Source organism: Vipera ursinii (genome assembly GCF_947247035.1).
Source record: "Vipera ursinii genome assembly, chromosome: Z".
Lineage (NCBI taxonomy): Eukaryota > Metazoa > Chordata > Lepidosauria > Squamata > Viperidae > Vipera > Vipera ursinii.
This window is the reverse complement of record NC_139517.1, coordinates 35,440,678-35,466,832: the sequence shown is the minus strand read 5'-3', so window position 1 is coordinate 35,466,832 and position 26,155 is coordinate 35,440,678. Positions and strand designations below refer to the sequence as shown.

The 26,155-nt window shown below is 37.2% G+C and overlaps 1 protein-coding gene across 3 annotated transcripts in view; it reads right to left on the bottom strand.

Annotated features, from left to right (window-relative positions):
* The window catches only part of ATP6V0A1 (ATPase H+ transporting V0 subunit a1), a 75,126-nt gene extending 54,887 nt beyond the window's left edge, over positions 1–20,239 (bottom strand). The window contains exons 1-6 of one of the 3 annotated variants that reach the window (XM_083378375.1): positions 20,194–20,239; positions 17,182–17,345; positions 14,349–14,427; positions 10,969–11,066; positions 8,133–8,261; positions 1,657–1,760 (exon numbers count right to left, since the gene is read on the bottom strand). In XM_083378375.1, the coding sequence (XP_083234501.1) occupies positions 1,657–1,760; positions 8,133–8,261; positions 10,969–11,066; positions 14,349–14,427; positions 17,182–17,298 (527 nt within the window). In that variant the 5' untranslated portion in view covers positions 17,299–17,345; positions 20,194–20,239. The remainder of the gene's footprint in view (positions 1–1,656; positions 1,761–8,132; positions 8,262–10,968; positions 11,067–14,348; positions 14,428–17,181; positions 17,346–20,193) is intronic. The other 2 variants (XM_083378376.1, XM_083378377.1) reach the window with 2 other exon arrangements.
* Between the last annotated feature and the right edge of the window lie 5,916 nt (positions 20,240–26,155).

Genomic DNA, 26,155 nt, shown 5'->3' with positions numbered 1-26,155 from the left:
AACGTCCTGCCTAAATTTTTATTTTTATTTCAAATGATACCGATTCTTAAGAAAGATTCTAATTTGGAGGAATGGCAGCGAGGTATCAATAAATTTGTCTGGGCAGGGAAAAAGCCACGAGTTAAACTTAAGATTATGCAGGATACTCTTGAGAGAGGTGGCCTTAAATTGTCTAATTTTAAATTATATTATGAAGCTGCTGCATTAGTAGGAATAAGTGATTGGATTAATTTGACGCAAGGGAGGTTATTAAATCTTGAGGGCCATGATTTGTTGTTTGGCTGGCATGCATATTTGTTGTATGATAAATATACATGCTGGCTTCAAACATGATGTGACTACGTACAAGGAGATCCTCAGTTTGGAAAGAAATGTTTGGTGTTTGAAATCATATAGCCTCTTGCGAGAAGAGAAGGTTGTTCAAAATTGGTTTCAATATACTCAGTTACGGGCCAGGTGGAAAGAAGACCAGAAAAATGGATTTACAATGACTGATGAAAATTTGATAAAGCAAATTAGAAATCAGGGACCAGCACATATCAAACGGATATATCTTGCATTGATAGAGATTGACTCAGAAACAGAGCTTGTTAAGGATTGTATGATAAAATGGGCCCAAAATATCCAGGAAGTTATCACAATGGACACGTGGGAAAAGATTTGGGTGAGGAACGTAAAATTTACTCAAGCTCAAAATCTAAGAGAGAACTTTTACAAAATGTTTTATAGATGGCATTTAGATCCTAAAAAGCTTGCAAGTATGTATCCGAATTATCAGCCTAAATGTTGGAGGTGCGGTGATGAAGATGCAACATATTTTCACATATGGTGGACATGTAAGAAGGTTAAGGCTTTTTGGATAAAAGTCTGGTGGAATATGCAGAAGATTTTTAAACAGAGGATAAAGTTTTGTCCGCAACTTTTTTTGTTGGGAATAATTTCAGACGCTACAGTTGTGTACACCAAGTTGATGTTGAACTTAATTACGGCAGCAAGACTTTTGATAGGCCAATATTGGAAGAAAGAGGAACTGCCGACCATAGAAGAGTGGACTTTAAAGGTTTCCGACCTGGCAGAGATGGCGAAGATTTCGGCCTATTTGAAAGATCATTCGCAAGAACGCTATATTATGGAATGGAGAAAATGGATTGAGTTTATCCAGAACAAGTATAGGGTTAAGAAGTTTTATGTAGCATTTGAATAAGTCTTCTTTCGTTTTTTTTTCTTTTCTTATTTTAGTTTCTTTTTATACATATTCAATATTACTAAGGCTTGTTTTATCCTATATAAGCTAGAGAGTGATGGATTTTAGAGTTTATAGTTAGTATATGATTGTTTATGATTGCTTTATATATATATACCTTGTATTTAGCTCTGGGAAGTCGGGGGGGGGGAGGGGGGGAGGGGGGGAGGTAGGGGGGGAGGAGGGAGGGGGAAGGGGGGATTTTTTAAAGGAAAATTGTATCTTAAAACTTTTCAATAAAAAAAACTACATTCACAAATTCAGCTGATAGAGAAAAGGTTAATTGCGTAGGACAAGACTGTCAACTTGTACTTTCCTATGCAAGAATAATATTACAAGGTACTGGGGCAATTCTGTTCCTTAACATCAGTACTATAATTTTTATAAAGCACCATTAATTCTGAAAAACATACCCCAATCGCAGTGGGGCCCCTCTTCCTATTTCACTTGGTTCCAACAGCGATGAAGACTCTTCCAACAATTCAGGATCCGCCATCTGCTGATGATGCAATTCAGCCTGAATTCACAAATCAATTAATATCTAATGAAACTAGTTAGTGGCATGCAGGGGATGAGGAACCAGGAGATGGATGAGAAAAAGAAAAGAAGAGAAGAAGAAACAGTGCAAAAGAGGAGAAAGCTTAAAGAAAATATGAGTAAGAGACAAAGCACCTTTATATTGCCGGTGGGGAGGGGAACAAAACAGTCGTGATCACAGATATTTCAAGCTGAACACCAATAAGCCTAGATTGCAAGTTAAGCTCCAAAGGAATATGGTAGAAAATAAGCAATTTCCTATTTCTGTTGATCTGGAAAAGGGGATCTTTTTTTAAAATGACAACTTACAACTTAATCATGAGCACCTACTCTGTACTATGGAAAACTACAGGAGTGGTTACAACAAAGAATTCTATGGGTAATCTAGAATCTGAAAATGACACAAAAGGAATCACAGTAATTGCTAAAATAATGAGAAGTTGCCTGGTCAAAGATATTAAACAACATATACAAGGCAGTGTATATTCCATTTTTTAAAAGTGAATTCTGCCTAAATTACAATTAATCTATCTATGCTTGTTCATTTTACATAAATAATTCTGTTTGTGTTAATCCCTGGAATACTAAATAATGGGCACTAAAGCACAACTGCTGAGAGTTGTTTTCCCCCCCATAATTTCAGCAGCTATTTCCCCATATATCTTTCTTATTCAAGGGATTAACAACTAAAAACATGTATATAAGGAATGTCACATTTTTAATGACTCCTTATATGACAAGCATCCAAACACATCCAAACAAAAATCTGCAGCTCGAACCACACACTGCGTAATATACTGACCCTCTCTTTGAGATTTCAGTACAGTTAAGCTCACTTTTTTCCAAACATATATCATATTCATCCGAAGGATAGGCAGAAAAAAATGTTTAGTGGTGTGTGTGTGTGTGTGTGTGTGTGTGTGTGTGTGTGTGTGTGTGTGTAAATATCCAGTCTCTCCCCCCTCCCCTTTTCAATTTAGGGCTGATAACTCCATTGAAATCAATTCTGGAGATTTCCCCACTGATTCCATAAATGTGTGCACATGATACACTTGTATATCTGTGGAAATATTCACAAGAGTTGAGCAGTTCATGTGGCTATGCAACTAACACCTATTACATCAAACAAATCTTTTCTTAGGCTCATGAGCCCAACTCTTTTGTTTCCAAAAGGTGCTAATATGTATGTTTGTTATGCTATCCACATAACTTCTGCTTTGAAACTGAAATGCAGGGTCAAGACATAAGCGGCTTATATTAATAAAAGGTAAAGGTAAAGTTTCCCCCGCACATGCGTGCTAGTCGTTTCCGACTCTAGGGGCCGGTGCTCATCTCCGTTTCAAAGCCGAAGAGCCAGCGCTTGTCCGAGGACATCTCTGTGGTCATGTGGCCGGCATGACTAGACGCCAAAGGCGCACGGAACGCTGTTACCTTCCCACCGTAGTGGTCCCTATTTTTCTACTTGCATTTTTACGTGCTTTCGAACTGCTAGGTTGGCAGAAGCTGGGACGAGTAACAGGAGCTCACTCTGTTACGCGGCACTCGGGATTCGACCCGCCAAACTGCCGACCTTCTGATCGACAAGCTCAGTGTCCTAACCCACTGAGCCACCACGTCCCTTTCCTTATATTAATAGACTATATAATTAATGAAACTTAAATGCCTGTAAAATAAAATAATCTATTTACAAGATTAACTATTGCTCCAAAAAAAAATTTGCTCTCATGAGAAAAAATGTAACAGAATTGATGTACCCACACATGCTTTTTCCTTCCACCATATGGAATTGAAGGAGTCAGCAAAAAGGTGAGCAAGGCAGGAACCAGCAGTTTCCCCTCTAGCAAGATCTGTTAGAACACAAATCAGAAGCCTTTCCAAGGCTATCAAAACAACCCTAGAGTACATGCCTATAGAATGACTGATTTCTGCTAAGTGCAATGGACACATTTTCATGGTGTATATGGTTTCATTCTTAGCTGCAATAAAAGTCTTGCCCACATGCACAGTAAACCAATTCCTGAATAGGGGATTAAAGTGCCTAGAGAGCCAAGATTTATAGCCATGCCAATGTGAGACCTGATAGCAAGAAGTAAAAAAGAGAGAAAAAAAACACGATGGTGATGAGAGTAAGGGGAAGATATAACTGGACAAGGCAGGAAAGAAAAAAACTCCTACTCAGACATAGCAAAATGGTTAAATTCATCAAGCAAACAGTCTCTCCCAAGCAGTAGCTAATCCTCAAAATTCTTTCTCATCAATTCACATGTTTAAAAAAAAATTACTTTTGAAAATAGAATTCTAAATTGTCATGGAACAAAATCCTTTAAATGCTACTATACAACAACAGCTACTAGACAGCTACTGTAATTCTGTCCAATACTACTGACTGTGCGATTATATGTAATATACACAGCCCTCATTAAATAACCAGGTTATTTTTGCAAAAATAATGCATGTATACAGCGCATTTGTAAAGAACAATTTGCTTTTTTCTGGAATTCAAATAGTAAGTATATAAAAAGATTTTTAGCTCATCATTCACAGCATTCCTTGCTTAGTGTGACTTCCATTTTCTTATATAGTGTATTCCATCTCTCTGCAAATAGGATAGAATTCCCAGATAATCTTTATTTCTGTAACTTGTTAGTTGGGAGTCCTGGGAACTTAACTTGCTGAAGCATTAGTGATATAGCTCTGGAAGAATGACAAGGCCACACCTCCAGGGACAACATTACAAGGGATAACCAAAACATTTTTTTCACAAACCACACAGTTAAAAACAATAAAGAAAAGCAAAAGCAGATGAAGCTTTGGAAGGAAAGGTTCTGACCTTCCAATGCATGCAAGGCATTCCTGTAAAATAGATGGCTTTTCATACTTATTTGAAGTTGAAGACACGTATACATCAGAACAAGCAGCAGGCCATAAAAAAGAGCATGGATTTACCAACCTCAACACAAAAGAATCTACTAAAGAAAATCTCTCACTGAAAAATCTTTAGAGTTTTAACATAATTGGGGAATACAATATATGTTGATTCCCAGGCCAAATACATTCTTTTTGCTTTCTAATTCTTTTTTCTACAGTTATATTTTTTGAAATATTAAGATTCTTTAAACAAGAAGCTCTTTACTGCAATGAATCTTCATTAGTTTCAAGCACTAAAGGATAGTCACTTCTCAAAAAATGTCTTTTTTACATTCCATGGGGCAAAGCATTTTAAAACTCCTGTACAAATGTACACAAAGATATCTACAAAATAATAATGCATCATGTGAATAAGTGTTAATCTTTGTGCTAATATTTGTAATAATAATATCATTTCTGTCATTCCACACAAATATGTTTTCTGTTAAGCTCCAATTTTCCTCCTAACATTCCAATATCTGTATCCATTATCATGCTGAATTTCAGCTGTGGACCCACCAAGAAATACAATCAAATGAAAAGGCCAGCCTTCTTTCCTGCAAAACACCTACTCCAGCACACATACAAAGAGCATAAACATACTCAAATGAAGAATCTTGAATTTGCAAATAAAAATTATGATTATTATTGCATTTCAGGAAGTCTTTCCAAAGAAAAGTTAAGAAATAGCAGGGAGGTTCAGGTCCAATTCTGACATTTTAAAATCAAATCTGAGATGCTACCTACCATTAATGGAATAGTTTATTTTTAAAGGCAGGGAAGGTATCTTTCACAAATATTCTTCTGTAAGAATTATGTCAGTATCTCCTCTGCCAAAGCAAGAAACATATGTTCAAAACAGTGGAAAGTAAACCCAATTTATGATCATTATTCATAAGCAACTATATAGGAGAAGCAAGTCAAGATCCTTCCGGCATAAACACATAAAACAGGAAGCATATTTTCAGATTTCCAGCACCTGCAGCAAGGATCACCAAGAGAAGGAAGAAATGACAGATGCAAATGAGAACTAAAGATGTGACATGATGAAAAAAAGAAAGAAATCAGAGGAAAGAAATGGGAACTGCATGCCATTAACCATTACTTTTCCAGTCTTGTTTCAGTCTATTCTGAACACTTATGGTTTATACATTCCGAGATATTATTCCAGTTCTCACTGTACTCTTCACAAGATAAAGATATGAAGAATGAGAAAATGACTAGCAGTTAATAGATTCAAAATCACTGTGTTCTTTTTGATATGCAATGAATGGCTACACTGGCAAAGCAAACATTTTCATTCAGTGAGGCCCAAATTCTATATCTCTACCGCAACTAAATGAAAGTCTGCAAGCCTTGCGAGCCATTTCTTGCCATTAAACCACAATATTTTTTAAAAAAACTCTCCCAAACAATTTATAAAATCTTCAAAATGTTGAATTCAGCAATCAGTGTGGTTTAAAAAGGAAGATGGAGCAACTAGATCATGCCACCTTAAAAATTACACCCTAAATTTTGAGTGGTTATGTAAAGCTTTTCAAAGAATGAACATGAAAGAACGCATAACTATAAAGTCTACATTTCAGTGTAAAGTTATAGTTTATAGCACAGTATATAGAATCCACAGTGATCAGTCTGTTTAAGATCGTTTCAGACATAGGCATTTTTCCCGTTAGTGATACTATTGTCCACCACATGCTATTTAGAGTATGAAGCTGAAAAGCTCAATTCTCACAATAGCAGGAAAAATACATCAATGTGTTAGGACTGAACCACTTCAAAGTGTATTGGGGTTTAAGTTAAGATAGTTCTTGCATAAAATATCACATATGTAAAAAAATTGGTCATGTGGTTTAGAAGAAATTGTCTTAGTGTAAGAATGTCCAGCATAGGTTGTTCCACATCGATAGTTGGTAAAATTCAAGCCAGTATCCTCAACAAACTGCAAGGATCTAAATAACGTAGTTAATTTTCAACTGCCCTTTGGGGGGAAAAAGCATTTTTCCAGTCATGTCCAAGAGAAAACAACTCAGGAAATATTCAACATGTTACTGGACAATCTACTGAAAAGGAAATAATTAATTATATGCAAGACTAATATAAAAAGAATCACATGACTTCAAATATTTGCAGGTGATGTTGTCCAATATAATCTGGACCCAAATGTCATTTAAATGAACTCTTAAGCAACTCACAAGGATCAAATACATGCATCTTGACAAGACAAAGAAAAGTTGGTCAACAATATGTAGCATCAAGGTTGCATGCTTTTCAAAGCACCACCTTTTCAAGACTGGTTCCATAACTGTTATAACTAAACTTTAAAAAAAAAACAGTAGTTGAGCTTTCTTGTCATGGTGGCAGTCATAAAAATGAAATATTTACTGGCATGTGTATACAGAAGCCAATAACTCCAAAACCACAACCTGCAAGCTGATATTCAACATCTGAAGGCACCCAGAACCATTATTGTATAGATTCACAACATGATTATTCATAAGCAAGTGAAAGCAGACATAGCTGCAGACTTTTTAAAAGATAATATAAATCATTCTGTTTACACAACAAATTTCTTCTTGTAGCACTGCATTAGATTTCATATCTTTAGCATATTCAAGCAATTACCGAAAATGCACACAAAAACAGTTTTTACATAATGTTTGTAAACTGAAACATTAAAACTGAGCATCCTAAATCTGAATGTATACCTGACCATCAGGTATAGCCCAGTAAGAGGATTTCTGAAAAGGAAAGTTTTGACTTACATTACTTTTTGCAATGAAAATATTTGTAGATACAGATTTCTCAGATTCCTCCCTTTTCTTTTTTCCTGAAGCCAAACAAGACTACAAAAATTTTAATCAATTCTTAATCTACAGATTTGGAAGAAAAATGTTTCAGATAAGTGAGTTTAGGACCTCAGGCCACTAAAATTATGGCTTACAGCAATGATAGAGTAGGTAATGTGTTGTTCTTCACAATTTTTGGACTACTATTTTTAGATGCTTGGGACAGTTAAGTCAATAGTCAAGGAGAATAAGGAATGTAGGATAAAAATGTAGAAGGCAATTGTCTTTCCCTGGTTTAAACATATAAGGATATTCAATCACTTCTGCTTTAACATTGTGCTCTAAAAATATAGCATTTTATGTCTTTGTACCTCTCTAAGCTCTCTTTCCTACCTAACTGTAAAACATGCTTGGAGATATTCCAAATCCTTGTGTGCCTGCAAAATGTCCTAAAAACTAGGAGTACAAATAGATTTTTCTATGACCAATTCCCAAACTTTCATGAATGATGAAAAACAATTTACAAGAACTCCTCAGAAGCAAATAGAGCTGCTGACCCAAACTGCAACTTAAGTAGGCATTTGTAAGAAGGAAAACGGTGGGTTATGATGGGCTGGCCCAGATGATAAGAATTGAAAACATTCCGATATTCTGACCTCATCAAAAAACTGTTGAGTTTTTCGCAGTATGAATTTCAACTCTGTTAGCTCTAGGAAATTCCTTTTCAGGGCTTCCTGATTGGTGTTGATCTCCTTGAGCTCATTCTCTATTTTCTCAAAGTTTGCCTAGAAAGCGGTAGGGAAGGAAACAAGAAAAAGTAAAGCAATATACTTTAGACATGTTTATTTTTTTATTGTGCATATTAATGTACATTTTAATGAGGAGTCATGGAATTTAAATTGCTTCTGCTTCATCACCTCACATCCATCTCTTCACCTATCTCCACCCTTTTGTCCATCCTACACGTTGCTAGCTACCCTACCTAATGATCTCACCTAGCGACCATATAGTCCTTGTGTAACAACCAAACCAGGACTACAGAAACTACCATAGCGAATCAGCGACATATTACAGGATGATGTGCTTAATTACCACTTTGCTCAGCAATGGAAATTCTGATCCCAATTAGGGTTGTAATCCAAAGATCTGTATTATCCGAACTGTATCTTTCTTCCAGTATTTTTCCTAATCAACACAGAATTTTAAATACCGTATTTTTCGGACCATAAGACGCACTTTTTTCCCCAAAAGTGGAGGGGAAAACGAGGGTGCATCTTATGGTCCGAAGGTGATCCGTATAGCCAGCCCCAACCTCCGCAAGCGGAAAGCAAGGGAGATTGCCAGGAGCACGAATCGGCACATGCTGAGAAACACCGATCTCGCGCTGCTGCAATCTCCCTCGCTCAATTTCAGCTTTCCTTGCTACAAGAGAAAGCAGGCTGAAATGGAGCGAGGGAGATTGCCAGGAACGCAAATCGGCCGATCTCGCTCGTGCTGCTGCAATCTCCCTCGCTTCGTTTCAACCTGCTTTCTCTTATAGCAAGGGAAGCTGAAACCGAGAGAGGGAGATTGCAGCAGCGCGAGATCAGCCGATTCGCGTTCCTGGCAATCTCCCTCGCTCCGTTTCAGCTTGCTTTCTGCAAGAGAAAGCCGGGCCGCAGGGCCGCCTCCCTGGGTACTGCTCTAACTTAGAAAGGGAAGGACAAAGAGGGAGGGAAGGAAGGAAGGAAAGAAGGAAGGGACAATGGGAGAGGGAAGGAGAGAAAATAGAGAAAGAGAGAGGGAGAGAGAGAAGGAGAAAGAAAGGGAGAGAAAGAGGGAGAGAGAGGAGAAAGAAAGGGAGAGAAATAGAGGGAGAGAGAGAAAGAGGGAGAGGGAAAGAGGGAGAGAAAGAAAGAAAGGGAGAGAGACAAGGAGAAAGAAAGAGGGAGGGAAATGGAGAGAGAGAAAGGGAGAAATAGAGGGAAAGAAAAATAGGGAGAAAGGGAGAGAGAGAGAAGGAGAAAGAAAGGGAGGGAAATAGAGGGAAAGAGAGAAATAGAGGGAAAGAGAAAAATAGGGAGAGAGAGAGAAAGATGGAGAGAGAGGAGAGAGGGAGAGGGGGAGGGGGAGAGAGGGAGAGAAAGAGAAGGAGAGAGAGAAATTAAATTAGTGACATGATTGTTAAGTGAATCTGGTTTCCCCATTAACTTTGCTTGTCAGAAGGTTGCAAAAGGCAATCACATGACCCTGAAACAATGTGACCATCATAAATATCAATCGATTGCCAAGCATCCGAATGTAAATCACATGACCCTGGGGATGCTGCAATGGTCATAAGTGTGAAAAATGGTCATAAGTCACTTTTTTCAGTGCCATTGTAACTGAACAGTCACTGGGCGACTGGTGGTACTCAGACATTGCCTTGTCCTAAAAGTGGTGCAATGGATGAAAAGGTTGAAAAGCCCTGTTTTAGTATACCGGTACTATTTGGTTCAGAATATTTTTGTTTCTTGTTTTCCTGCTCTAAAAACTGGGTGAATCTTATGGTCAGGTGTGTCTTATGGTCCGAAAAATACGGTATGTGAAATACTTCTCCCTGCCTAATATCGACAATAATGCTAATATCAATACAACCACATAATTCAATATCGAAGCAGCAGTATTTCAAAAGAAGCTCAATGACACCTGTTTAACTATCTTTTCTCCGCAAAAAAAACCTGCACCCACAAAATTGAACTAGAAAGATCTCTCAGTTCTAAGCTGCTCCTTGGCTTATTTGCTTCTTCTATTTCCCTCTGCTGAACACTCACTCACATTTTGATAGCAAGCAGTAGCAGGAATGTGAAATGGTGTCAGGGAAGGAAAAAAGAGGTTTGATGGTTTATGAGCATCAGTGCTGAATCACTATACTGTGACAAAAAATTGAAGGAGGTAACAAGGCAGAAAATAAGAAACAGGGAATGGAAAAAGATACGGCTATGTCACAAAAAGTAGGAAACAAGGGAGATTTGGGTCCTAGAATTAATCTATGTCAATATGCCTATTTCCCTATGATGTGATATACACTGTTATATCCGGGTGCTGATTTTCACTGGAATGTACGAAATCTGTTTATTTTCTCATTTCTCTTACTAGCATAGTACTACTTCTTGTAAAAAGTTTCTGATACTACAGCAATCTATCTAGTTTTATTATCAAAGTCTTGCTACTGATGATATTGTAGCCTTTATTTAACATATTTCTATGGCTTTATATATTTTATAATGAAAAGTAGAACATTTATAGCTAAATATAAAGTATCCTAATTTACTATAGCTATTCACTAAAAAACAATACTCAAGAGATTTGCTAAGGAAAAATAATGTATTTTGCACTTTTTTCTAAGCTATTCACTTAGCTTATATTAATACCATGAGGAGGCATATTAATAATAATGCATTTGTATAGCCCTCCCTGCAGAAAAAATAGTTTTGCATTGTCAACATGCAACACTTTATATGACGCATTTACCTCCAAGTCAATCATGTCTCGAGGAAATGGCACTTCTGGATTCTCTCCGGTGTCTGTGATGGGGATATTGGCCTTCTTAATTTCTTTTTCCACAAATCCTGAAAAAGAATCACAGTCATAATGGCATAATGGATTAAAGATATGCGGTATTATATAAAACAAATCAATGACTCCCAAATCCATAAATTCAATTTATTCCTCCATTCCCCAAACATCTCATTCCGTTAAAAAACAAAAGATACATAAAGGGGTAAATATTAAAACTTTAAATTGTATACTCTTTAATTGTATTTCTACAATGTCACCTTGAGCTCCTGAACAAAAGTCAGGAAATAAATAAATAAATTCACTATTCTAACTAGCATGTTATCATAATACAGGATGCACTTCTTTTCCAGGCAAGGACCATATTCATACTTTGAAAGTACGTAGAGATCACAATCCAAAAAACTGGGAGACTAAATAAGAGCCTACCATATCTTTATTTAAACTGAATTATTATTAAATATAGCTACTGAACACTTTCCACTCCTATACTTACTGAAAATTCTTGTCACATTAAAAATATAATTTAATAAGAATTTCCAATAGCCTTTGGTAGCTGCACACCAGAGCTTCAAGGTATTCACTCAGTTCTGTGCTATTCAAATCTGAATTATGGAAAAATTGTGTTTTAATATCTATTTGTAATCAAATTTGGTAAAAAGGTTGTCTATAGTTGCAAGAAAAAGCATGTGAACCCTTTGGAATTACATGGAGTTTTGCATGAATTGGCCATAAAATGCGCTCTAAACGTCATATAAGTCACAACAATAGAAAAACACAGTCTGCTTAAAATAATACTACACAAACATTAGCTGTTGTCATGTTTTAACTGAACATAAGATGGAAACATTCACAGTGCAGGGTGGAAAAAGTATGTGAACCCCTAGCCTAATGACTTCTCCAAGAGCTAATTGGAGCCAGGAGTGAGCCAACCTTGACTCCAATCAGTGTGATGATATTGGATGTGTTGCTGACAGCCGTCCTGCCCTTTAAAAACACACACCTGTTTTGGGTTTACTGGTCTCAAGAAGCACTGTCTGATGTGAACCATGCCTCGCAGAAAAGAGCTCTCAGAAGACCTACGATCAAGAATTGTTGACTTGCATGAAGCTGGAAAGGGTTACAAAAGTATCTCCAAAAGCCTTGACGTTCATGTGTCCACGGTAAGACAGACTGTCTACAAATGGAGAAAGTTTAGCACTGTTGCTAATCTCCCTAGGCGTGGTCGTCCTGTAAAAATGACTGCAAGAGCACAGTGCATAATGCTTAATGAGGTAAAGAAGAATCCTAGAATGTCAGCTAAAAACCTACAGAAATCTCTGGCACATGCTAACATTTTTGTTGACACATCTACAATAAGGAAAACATTAAACAAGAATGGAGTACATGGGAGGACACCACGGAGGAAGCCATTGCTGTCCAAAAAAAATATTGCAACACGTTTGAAGTTTGCAAAAGAGCACCTGGATGTTCCACAGCACTACTGGCAAAATATACTGTGGACAGATGAAACCAAAATTGAGTTGTTTGGGAAAAACACACAACACTATGTGTGGAGAAAAAAGGCACAGCACACCAAATTCAAAACCTCATCCCCACTGTAAAACATGGCGGAGGGAGCATCATGGTTTGGGGCTGCTTTGCTGCCTCAGGGCCTGGACGGATTGTTGTCATTGATGGGAAAATGAATTCCAGAGTTTATTTTTTTTATTTATTTATTTATCAGGACATTTTGCAGGAAAACGTACGACCATCTGTCCACAGCGGATGGGTGATGCAACAGGACAATGACCCAAAGCATACAAGTAATTCAACAAAACAATGGCTTCAACAGAACAGAATACGCCTTCTGGAGTGGCCCAGTCAGAGTCCTAACCTCAACCTGATTGAAATGCTGTGGCATGACCTTAAGAGAGCGATTCACACCAGACATCCCAAGAATATTGCTACACTGAAACAGTTTTGTGAAGAGGAGTGGTCCAAAATTACTCCAGATCGTTGTGCAGGTCTGATCTGCAACTACAGGAAACGTTTGGTTGAGATTATTGCTGCCAAAGGAGGGTCAACTAGTTATTAAGTCCAAAGGTTCACATACTTTTTCCACCCTGCACTGTGAATGTTTCCATCTTATGTTCAATTCAAACATGACAACAGCTAATGTTTGTGTAGTATTATTTTAAGCAGACTGTGTTTTTCTATTGTTGTGACTTACATGACGTTTAGAGCGCATTTTATGGCCAATTCATGCAAAACTCCACATAATCCCAAAGGGTTCACATACTTTTTCTTGCAACTGTATCTTTTCTTTTGGTCCTCATCTTATTAGCTCTAAATCTAAGTTTAAGGTTAATTCTGCCAACATATATGTATGGAATGCTAGAGCAAGCACAAAGAGACTCCTATGCTCCTAGGCTTTTTTCCCAGCATCTACAGGATGTATCACAGAGATATAAAAATATAAAGCAGGGAGAGGGACATCCACAATTTCTTCATTCTAGTTGGGTTTTAAAAAAAATTAAAAGCAGTAAAACAGGAAGCAGCTGGCAATATTTATAAAGATGTTTGAGATATCAGACAAAATGGTTACTAATCAACATTACAGAGCTGGCTTCAATATGTTACATCAACTTGCATCCAAAAATTGAATAAGCAATTTATACACAAAGAATAGTTTATTGTGATAAAGGTATTTTATTTAAGATACACAACAAACTAAAATACAATAAGGTTTGTCTATTTTTGGCTTAGCTTATTAATAAAAAATAGGTTAGCATTATCTATGAACCCAGTCAATTTTGATTCACAGGTAATCCTCATTTAATGTCAGTAATTGGAATCAGAATTTCCATCACTAATGTGATCATGAAATACAAAATCATATAATTTCACTGCTTAGCAATATAAATTCTGGCACTTCTGGTTGCCATAGTTAAGTAAATCACAAGTGAGGATGTCACATGGTTGCCATTTGTGATCTCCTGTCATATTGCCTATTGACTTTGCTTATAAGAAGCCAGAAAATAAGGTCACAAATGGCCATCACATGACCTAAGGATACTGTGATGACACAATTGCATGGCCATGAGGATGCTATGCCAATTTAAATATGAGTTAAGTATGAGTTAATAAGTTAACTTCAAATATTGTTAAGTGCCATTAATTCAGTACCACTGTAAGTTTGAATGGCTGCTGAATGAGTAGTTGTTAAGTGAGAACCACCTGTATTCATATCAGAACTGACACTAAGTGTGAATCTAGAGTATATACAAATATATACACAACCTAATTCCGTCCTATAAATCTATACAAAGAGTACAAATAAAAGAATGACGTACTGAGCTTCCTGTCCATCTCTTCACATCTTCTGACTTCGTTAACAAATTTACGTTGGAACACATTCACATCAGGGTTTAGCTGTCAATAAATGCATGTAATTATAATGACATATACTAGTATATATAAAACCCTGAATAGACTGTAACTCTCTGCCCACAACTTCACATCTACCAATAGCTAATCTTTTTGGAAGTGAAATTTCAGAAACTAGTTCAACAATCTGAGCCCTGGATTTTCAGAGGACAAAATGGCAGACTGAAGATAGCTCCACAAAACGCAGAACCAATGACTGCAGCGAAGAAGCTTTCACTTGGGGGAGTAGAGTGGCTCTTCAAATCTCTTTGGACAAAGAGAGACAGCAGATGGCCTACAAATGCTCATTTGGTTGCACCTCAGGAGGATACAAAAGAGTGGACTCTGGAAGATTTTGAGCACTGAGAGACAAGAAAATAGTCATCTTGCTCAGTTTGACTTATAAAAGCAGCTGGCGCTTTTAAAAGAACATTGGGAAATTGTTTACTTTTCCACTACTAGAAATTTCTGTGACAACAAAGCTGAAAATACTTGATGAGTCTTCCTTCAATCCTTAATGAATTTTTTTTAATTATGAGCATAAGAACTTTTTAAAAAATTGAGATAAACACCAAAAAGTTAATAAAGACTTTGATTTTAAAAGTTGTAAATGGATTTATTTATGTAAAATATTTATACAGTCGCTCATCTTATATTGAATTCTGGGCAACTCTCAATTAACAATTAAAACAATCTCTCTCTCTCTCTCTCTCTCTCTCTCTCTCTCTCTGTGTGTGTGTGTGTGTGTGTGTGTGTGTATGAAGCCATAAACATTAAAAACCTGGCACCAAAATTGTGCATCCACATGCACTACTTCATTAAATCCTCTCATCCACCTCACCTTATCCCAGCACTTGAAGGAAAAGCCAAATCTAAAATACTTTTCAGAAGGCTAGGAGGATGGAAGACTGCCAAACTTCAAGTTTAGTTTAGTTTTAGTTTAGTTTTATTGGATTTTTATACCGCCCTTCTCCCGAAGGACTCAGGGCGGTGAACAGGGCATATAATAAAAATACAAAAGTACAAAAGTTAAAAAAGAATTAAATTAATGCCCAAAATAAAACAATAGGAATATACAAATAATTAAAACCCTAAATTGACTCCCTATCAGGCCAGGCCAGCTTGTTCGAATAAGTGGGTCTTTAACCCGCGCCGGAAGGAGCGGAGATCCGGTGCCATCAAGGAGAAAGGTGTTCCACAGAGCAGAGGCTCCTATAGAAAAGACATGCTACCTAGATCCCATAATATAGCAACACTCAAAGGAAGGGACTAGGAGCATGCCTACCATGGCTGAGCCATTCCTTCTTGAAATAAGGTTTTGGAACTAATTACAAAGAATCCTTCTTATGGGAAAATGCTTTCCTTTGAATTATTTTTTTAAAAATAAGACTTTAAAAATTGGACACTAGACAAAACAAAAAGAAACTAAAGAATTGGGTATGTCTAGTTTAATGAAAAGAAGGACGAGGGGTGACATGATAGCAGTGTTCCAATATCTCAGGGGCTGCCACAAAGAAGAGGGAGTCAAGCTATTCTCCAAAGCGCCTGAAAGCAGGACAAGAAGCAACGGATGGAAACTAGTCAAGGAGAGAAGCAACCTAGAACTAAGGAGAAACTTCCTGACAGTTAGAACAACTAACCGGTGGAACAACCTGCCTCCAGAAGTGGTGAATGCTCCAACACTGGAAGTTTTTAAGAAGAGGCTGGACAGCCATTTGCCTGAAATGGTATAGGGTTTCTGCCTGAGCAGGGGGCTGGACTAAATGACCTCCAAGGTCCCTTCCACTTTATTATTATTATTATTACTACAATAAAAGGAAAACAAACTCAACTAAGCAGAATGAAGTAAAATATTTTAACACTGAACACATTAACGGATATTTTTGAACAATGGACTCAGAACTCAATTTTAAGAGTGTCTGCCTCTATAGACTGTGTTTAAAAGATGCTGGAAAATGAGTATTACCTGATATTGAGCCTGATTTGAAAATTTGTTTAAAATGACAGGTTACAAAAATGACATAGAAAAAGACATTTACACTGAAATATTGCACAAAAGAAATTGGTGTCTCGATAAATAAAAGAAATAGACAAAACAATGACCTGGATATGTTTGTTGTTTTGGATTTACTTTACAGAGGCTTGTTAAAACTTTGAAGAACTATATGAGATGGGACAAAAAAAATAAAAAAATAAGTTCTAGGAGTTAATTTGAAGGAATAAAAGATCAAGATTGTTAAAAGTAAAAGGAATATAAATTTGATATATTTGATCAAAGTTAAAACAGATATGTTGTTACCTCTGGTAACCTTTAATGGACTTTTGCTAACATCAAGACTGAAACGACAGTTTTATGAATTTGTGTGGATGGGATATAGAAAGATCATTTGTTGTATTTTAAGAGAGGGTGACAAATTATTAAAATTGTTCATACATATGGTAATGAAGAATGGAGTCACTTCTTTATAGATCTTTACTATATTTTTATTTTTTTCTTTATTTTCTATTATTTCTATTCTTTGTCTTTTTCCTTTTCTTCAGCTTTTACTCTATTTTTCTTTTTGTTTGTAATAGTTTTTGCTACTGTAATTGTAATTTTAATAAGATTACTTAAAAATGTATAGCAGTTACTAATCACAGGGCTGAATTATCACATACTTAATTGAAAGATCTCTCATTAATGCTCTTGAAAGAAAAATTCTGAGCATAAAATCATTTGAAACATAATAACTATATTAAAGAATCAAAGCAAACACGTACATCTCGAAACTGGACCTTCCCAAGTTCTCCCAATTCACTGACACAGCAGTATGCTGCTTCAGACTGAAGGAAAAGTTGTGCAAGGGTCATTTCCTCACTTCGGAAGAGCTCACCCATGGTGAAAAAAAGAAGCCAGTCAAATTAGGATCAGAATCTTCATATACCTTAAGAAGAAGAAAAAAGCCATTAAGATAAGTTTGCATAAATCTTCATGGGGTCTATACATCTGAATTAATTTCAGATCTGAAATTTTACAAACTACTCTTGAAGCAGGAGTAAAAATGTTTAACTTCTGATATGACTTTAATAGTAACAAATTATCACTGTGTTCTTAGGAAATAAAAATAATCAGTAGGCTTTATATGAATTAGGAAAACAGAAAATTGGAAGGCCAGAGGGATAGCAGTGAACAACTTCTGTATCACTAGTTTACTATCTATTAAATCAGGGGGCCCCAACCTATGCATCGCGGCCCATCCTGTTGGCTGGGAATAGATGGCGAGCCCCTCCCCGTTCCCAGTAGCACTGCCACGTGGGCACTAGTGACCCCATTTGTGCATGTGTAGGGATGCTAGCCCCATTGCCAGCATCACATGGGGGCTGATGGCCTGTATGCACATGTGCATGCTAGCGTGCGTGCCATGGGCACGCATGTGCCATTTGCACATATGTGCATCAGCAGAGGATATGGGTGTGCGCGGCCCACTTGCTCATGCATGCACACGGTAGCGCCACTGTTGTACACATGCCCATTTGCCCATGCACACATGGGGCCATGTGTGCACACGTTTCCCTGCTGCTCTCTTTCCTTCCAGGCTGCGAAGCCGGAAAGGTTGGGAAACTCTGTATTAAAAGACTGTTTTGTATGTGGCCATGTGCATTATGAGAGTCATTTTCTGGCATGCTCAGTTTACCCTCAATATCAAGTCTGACCAATAACTTCCAAAAGACTACCATATCTGATCTTTTGAATGTGTAAGACATCCATATATCTGTAATTATTTAGAGCCGTGGTGGTGCAGTGGTTAGAATGTAGTACTGCAGGCTAACTCACTGCTCACTCCAGGTGTTCAATTCTGACCAGCTCAAGGCTGACTGAGTCTTCCATCCTTGCAAGATTGGTAAAATGAGGACCCAGATTGTTGGGGGCCAATATGCTGACTCTGTAAACCACTGTGTAGAGGTATATTAGTCTAAGTGCCATTTGCTATTTCAATCCTTAGAAGCTGCAGTATAACGTTACCAGTAGGTTCCAGTGACTTCTATGTACCATTAATGCCTCTTATGTGCCATTCAAATAATCCCAATTTAGGCAGCTCATTTGCAGATAATTCAGCCTTGAACCTAAAGCTTCAAACATCAGCTCATCTCATAACATCAAACAGTATCTTCTATTTTAGAAATACTAATGGTACTTTATAGTTGACAGCTATTTCAGTTAAGGAGCTTTTTTTTTTGCCCCTATCATGCTGCGGCAAATTCACCTGTAGCCCAAAGATTCAAATTTCAATTTTCGGAACACACCCTTATCCAGAGATCATAGACTGGGGATCCATGGAAGCAAAGAATACTTGGTACTGTGGCATCTCCAATAAAGGTCATAAAATGCAAAGGCGCTAATTCTATGCTTATAGACATGAAATTGCTAAGCAAACAGATACGTCTAAGCAAATCCATGAAATATTTGCATTCTCATCAACCAAAATGCATTGTTCTCTATCTAGAAAGCATCACTTATTAATTGCTAACGCAAACACTTTAAAGAATGCCTTATTATGCTTCCTATTAGTGAATTAAGCATGCCAATAAACAGAATTATATTATCCACTTGAGAACGTGGAGAACCTGAACAGCTTTCAAAAGATTTGTATTTCCTCTTTTTAAACAATAGGATACACAATAAGTTTTAATTTATGTATATTATAGTTTGCATTAAAAATGATACAGGCAAGCTACCAATCAAAGTTAACTGGAAACCACAAGGTACACTATATTCCCAGCCTCCATGATTGAAAAATGTCTAGTGACTATATCCTACTAACAAAACCAGAAAGATCTAGCAATTAGAATAAAAATCAGGATAATAAATAGCCAAAGATCCTAGAGCTAGAGATTCCAGATTTAGGTTACAAAATTCCAAATTATCACTAGATGGCAGAAAAAGAAACAGATTCTTTGCTGCTGCCTAATGGCCATCCAGATTTGTGCAGCTGATAACATGTCGACAATGAATCAATGATTTTTTTATTTATATATTATTCTCTGCTGTATAACCAAAGCCTTTTCCAAATTCCACAGATAATTAATATTTCTGTTTTCAGTAATCATGGGGGGGGGAGAGTGACACAATAATTTTTGAGAAAGTCATTCCTTCTATCAAATTAGTATTGCTTTTCAATTTATTTGCATTTCAGATCCTGCCCCATCAGTTCACCAAATGAACGTCAGAAAGCTGCTAGTACCTCGCACATCACTGGATCTACTGTCCACCCACTCGTGGAATAAATTCTTCACAATTATGGCAAAGAAGTGGAAGGAAAAGCTATCAAATATTTCTCCTTCACCAACCGTCTTCCATGATCATCCAATTCCAATCCCCAATATCCTTTGATCATAAAAAATAAAGCCCCATATGCAAGATTAAAGCAATATAAAACATTATTTCCCTCAAAATGCCTGCCCTCTCAAAAATGCTGACGAAGCGTCCCCTCCTTTCAATGACGACCCAGGTATGATCGCAAGGGAAAACTTGCTCCCCCCAGAGATGACCCCAATGTCCATCTTTCCAACCTCACACCGGTAAAATCTCTTTTTTTCCTCTCCTTTTTAATGAAACAACACGGATTAAGAGGGCAAGAGTCCTAAGCATTAAGCTGGAAGAACGCCAGCATCAAAAACCCCTTCACACAACCATTCCATCACCCGACTGCTCCCCCATAACAAAGAGCATCCCGCTTAGACCCCCCCCCCCCAGAAAGAAAACCTCCTCCCAAAGGACTCCCACCAACCTACCTTCCCAAGGGCGACCCACAACCTCAGTCCACAGCTGCCGCCTGAGCTTCCGTCAATGACGTCACTACGTAAAGACGTAACTCCCTCCTACCAGACGGCTGGAAATCGGGCATGGTCCGGCCTTCTGCTCTCGGATCCGTTCTCCCGCTGGTGGGCGGGGCGTCCATTTTGTTGCTTGGGTGGGAAGATAGCGACGGCCTAGTTCTTCAGTGGCCCGTCAGCACGGAGAGTTATCTTATTCGTTGGGAGTTACGTTGTTATTTTTCTTTCGATGAACAGAGGATTTAATCCGAAAAACGGGGTTCATCCCCACATTCGCCCTTTTTCGGAGACACCAGGATCTGGGGCAACGAAGGGGACAACTCTGATCGGGCTTTTTCAATGTAACGCCCAGGAGATCTCTAAGGCTCCAACTCTCGCAATTCTAGTTCAAAGTATCTACAGAGCAGCAGTTGAAGAAGATTGATTGATTTATTTCTGTGTAATATTTTTGGATATTGCTTTACGTACAAAAATATTTGAGAGCCATTTAGAAAATAGGATACGCAAGAGCAATAGAATACTGTTACCCAATATTTAGTATTCACATTTATATATGAATACAATTTCTTTGGAAATGATGCAACACGTTGTGGGTTTTTTTGGTGGGGTTTTATGATTAGCAAAGCTCTCTAGTTTTCTTTTGAATTTTGTTTTAATAATTTTGTATGCCACCCAAAGTCATGGTGTCTGTATTGGACAGCCATATAAATATTTTAGATAAATAATTTGTCTTCACGAAATGATGCATAAATTTACCTAGCCATTGAGGGGTTGAAGTTATTAATTCATTAATAACTAATTTACAAAATGTTGCAATGATACTTTTACAACCCTTGTAAGTCTTGATTCCTTAAATTCAGAAATGCATTTTACTATGTCTTATAACTGCATCCCTTAATAAGAGTAATTGTTGGAATTGAAATATTGGAATATTCTTTATTGACCAGGTGTGATTGGATACACAAGGAGTTTGTCTCCTGTGCATAAACTTTCAGTATACATACAAACAAAGTGATATTATAGATTATAAATCATAAGATACAATCATAAATCATAATATATCAATAGGAAAAGGTAGGGAAGATGACATGGATAATAGCAATACAGTCGTACTACATGGATAGATATTCTTCATGCATAAGACAGTACTATGGAAGTTAGATGTTTAGCAGAGTGATGGCATGGGGGAAAAAACTCTTTGTGTCTAGTTTTGTCATGCAGTGCCCTATAGCACTGTCCTGAGAGAAGTTAAAACAGTTTATGTCCAGGATATGAGGGATGTGTAGATATTTTCTCAGCCCTCTTTGACTTGCGCAGTATACTGGTCCTCAATGGAAGGCAGTCTAGTTGCAATTGTTTTTTCTGCAGTCTTAACTATCCATTGAAGTCTGTACCTGTTTTATTTGGTTGCTGGGTCAAACCAGTTAGAGAAGTACAAATGACAGACTCAATAATTCTTCTGTAGAACTTTATCAGCAGATCCTTGGGGAATCTGAGCTTTCTCAGTTGATTCAGGAAGATCATTCCTTGTGCCTTTTTAATGATAGTTCTAATGTTAGGTGTCGATTTCAAGTCCTGGCAGATTATAGAACCCAGAAACCTGAAGGTCTCTATTGTTTTTACTGTATTGTCTAATATTGTAAAAGGTGGTGGAATAGGAGAGCTTCTCCTAAAATCTACTGTCTGTATAGTTTCAAGTGTGTTCAGCTTCAGATTGTTTCGGCTATACCACTGGGCCAGTCGTTTAACCTCCCCCTCTATGATTGTCATCTCGAATGAGACCAATGACTGTTATATTATCTGCAAACTTTAGTACTTTAACAGAGGGATCCTTGGAGATGCAGTCATTGATATATAGAGAAAAGAGTAATGGAGAGAATGCATAGCCTTGGGGGGCTCCTGTAGTAATTGAATGTGTATTCAATTTGATTTTACCTAGCTTCACCTGTTGCTTCCTATCTATTAGACAGTTTATAATCTACAAGTGTAGTCAGGCACAGCTAGTTAAGTCAGTTTACAGAGAAGGATTTATGGAATGATGTTATTGAATGCCGAGCTGAGTAGAGAATGACATGGATTGTATTATTCATTATTTTAGACAGAATGTATGATAATGTGAATGCTTGTTCTGTATGAATGTAGCTTGGTTACTCGCTGAATACAACTATAAGAGTATAAGAGTATATGATGAGGAAAATGTGGTAATTAAATGCTTAGGAGTGGTGCTGAAAATAAGATAGGATGGGCTATATTACCTTGGTTGTTTATTGTACTTATGAATCAATGTATAAAAAATGCTTCCAGTGATTTGAGAGGTGTGTCAGTTGGGGATATAAATGTATATGTTCTTCTGTATGTTGATTAATATATACATTCAGTTTATTGATCACGTGACCATGGGGATGCTGCAACAGTCATAAATGTGAAAAATAGTCATGTCACTTTTTTCAGTGCTGTTGTAACTTCATCTGTCAAAGATTACCTGTGCTTTCAAGTCAGTTTTGACTCTTGACGAGTGCCTTTGCAGATTTTTGGGGGCAGCATTTTTAAAGTGGTTTGCCAGTTCTTTCCTAAGGTTGAGAGAGAAAGTGATTGGCCCTATGTTACCAGTACTAGAATTCAGAGTTACCTAGTTTCTAGTCTATGCCTTAACCACACATCATAAATAAATTGAATGCTATGCAAATTAGGTATTTAAGAGGGTATTTCAGTATTTTAGCAGAGGGATCCTTTGTAATGCAATCATTGGTCTCCATAGAGAGAGAAGAGAAGTGGAGAGAGCACACAGCCCTGGGGAGGGGGCTATGTTAATTGTACAGATATGTGATATGATTTTGCCTAGTTTCACTTGCTGTTTCCTGCTTTTAGAAAGTTTATGATCCATTTACAAGTGTGGTCAGGCATGGCTAGCTAAATCAGTTTAGTTAGAAGAATATCTGGAATGAGGGCACTGACTGCCAAGCTGAAGTCTACAAAAAGGACCCTTGGATAGGTCCTTGGAGATTCAAGAAGTTATAGGATTTAGTGCAGAGCCATATTAACAGCATCATCTGCCAATCTGTTTGCTCAATAGGCAAGTTGCAAGTTGGATCTGTGATGGTTTTCTGGTGGGCTAGCACTAGCCTTTGAAAAGTTTTCATAACTATTGATGTCAGAGCAACCAGTCTGTAGTCGTTCAGCTTCTTCAGCACTGGGATGATAGTAGAGTATTTGAAGCAAGAAGGAACATATCACATCTGATTTATTAAAGATGTGGGTGAAGATGGGGGCCAGTTGTTCAGCACAAGCTTTCAAGCAAGAAGGAGTTACCTTGTCTGGGCCTTGGTAGGGTAGGGTAGGGTTAGAGTATACTTAAGTATCTTAAGTTTCTTAAGATAGTTTGGTGATATAAAATAAAGAGCAAACAAGCCAGGAGGAAGGGAAAAAGCAAGAAAACATTGGTTGGATAAACTTGATGAAATTCTGAAAAAGATAAAAGTACAGTAGTTAAAAAACCAGAAGGATGTCTACAGTATGAAGCAAGGATGGATTGCAAAGATAGAAAGACAAGAAAGAACTATAGTGTTGGTATGAGCTAGTTTTAGATATGTTTCCTTTCTCTTAGGATATTAATTTCTTTAAAATATTATTTCTTATATCTTTTTATTTGTTCTGCATGATGTCACTTATCTTGCAATTTCTTGATGTGTATATATGTAGTATTTTTTTCTTCCTTGTATTCTCCCCCAAGTGCAAGAAGTATCTTTTTTTCCAGATCAACAAAGTGTTGATCCATTGATTGCAACAGTAAATTGATTAACTGGCTTGTCACCTGAGCCTGACACAGGATCTGTATGAATAAATAATGATGTCTGATGTAGTTTTGGCAATTGAATTGTGTTTTTTATGCAGTTATGTATATATATTTATCTGCCAAATGTCAGGCTAGTAAACCAGACTTTATTTTTACAAACCAAAGCAAATAAAAATAACTTCCACATCCTGCCTGGGATTTATAGAAATTGAAGGATTAAACATCTGCAAGACATTGGATGTGGAAGTCTGATTTGAGCAATAAAAATGATGTGTTGTACATCAATACCTCGGTCAGATACCTATTCTTTCATATGTGATAAAAAATGTACCAGAATTAGTTAATATTGTCAAATGGACCACTCATTTGATTCACTCACTATTAGGCCATTTACATTGTTCATAAGGAATGTCATTAAGAATTCCTTGAATGCATTCAGACTAGGTACATTATTTGTACTCCAGGTTAAATGTCTGTGGAGATTCTCAATCATCTGGGTCATAGTTGTCCCAAAGGTACTTTTCTAAAAGGCAACTGTATTTCCTTGATTTTTTTCCTTGATAAGTGAAATGTTTTCAAGGAAAAAACCCAAGAGTTGCCTTTTGGAAAAGCACCTTTGGGTCTACTTCAGGCTGCTTTTTCCTGATGTGCTGAAGCCATCTTTAATTAATCAATTATTTTTTACACTGCCCAGCTCCTCTACAAGGTTGGCTATATAGAGTCCATCAATGTCGGTTGCACTGTTAAAGCCACAGAATTTTCTCATCGATACAATATTGCCTATGCTGGTAGGAGTAAGAAACAACCAATTCTAGCTACCGGTAGAAGATTTTGTTTTGGAAAGCCACTGACTTATAGCTGCTTTACAGTAGTTAGGGGGATGATTAGCTCTTTTTTTAAGGGCTACTTTTGAACCATGAATTCCAACCAAACGTTTGCTGTTTTATTTTTCCTATCAACTTTTCCTTTTTTTTTCTTGGGTTCTTTTAGACAAATGCTGAGATCAGTGTCTGTCATTTCCAAACTCAAACTGGAAGGATTTATTGTGGATTTTTTTTCAAGAGTACAGAAGCTGTAAAATTCATGGAAGAATGCTTCCTAAAATCTTTTGGAGTACATTTTTGCTCTCAATAATCTAAATCAGGGGTGGGGAACAATAGTCCTTTTATGACTTGTGGACTTCAACTCCCAGAACTGGCTCAGGAATTTTGAGAGTTGAAGTCCACAAGTCATAAAGAGATCATCTTCCCCACCTCTGGTCTAAATAATGAAAATAGCCCACCTAAATCAAGAACTTTTCTTTGTATTCTGAGATATTCATACATTCATGATCATTATGGAATTCATTCCCACTCATACAGCTTTCATTTAAATTAAGGAGAAGTTTCTCGTTGAGACCCATAACATTTGATCACATTGGAAAGCATGCACAATAATCCTCAGTTATGTTTATGGCAAGTTACTAGTCCAGAATTGCTTCAATATCCATAAAATGGCAACTGCTGTTGCAGGCAACATTTAATAAGTACTGTACAGCAAACAAGCCTATGCCATACAACTAGCAAGTTTTTTTGGACCAAAAAGCTCCATTTTTAATCCAGATAGACTTTTCTGAAGTACATTGGAACTGTACGTGCATGTTGTTTTGACCACATATCTTTAGCACTGCTGAATTCAGTTGTATTACCAGTTGTGTATGCTGAGTGATCCAAGCTGTGTGTGTGTCCTAAACTGTCACTGAATGCCTTTAAAAGGAAATATGAAACTTTAAGCTGGCCTGGCTCAACACAGAAATTTCTGGGTTATCCCAGCTGTACTCTTCCGTGCAGCTGTTTCCCATCGAGCCACTGTTACATATTCACTGATATTCACAGAGTAGGTGGTTTTTCCATTATCAGTTTTGTACAGAATATTTGTTCCTCTCCTCCCTCTAGATTCCTGAGAAATTTTGCTAAGAAATCATTGCCCTCCCACCACCTATTAAGCAGCAGAGGCTGTTGGAGTTTAGATTTTTGCATTCCTCTGTGAGGGAGTGAGCAAACGCACAAACATTGCCTGTGCTCACATGCTAAAGCTGTTGCCTTCTCTCCAACTATTTTAATCATTGTAGAAAAAAAGGGGTGGGTC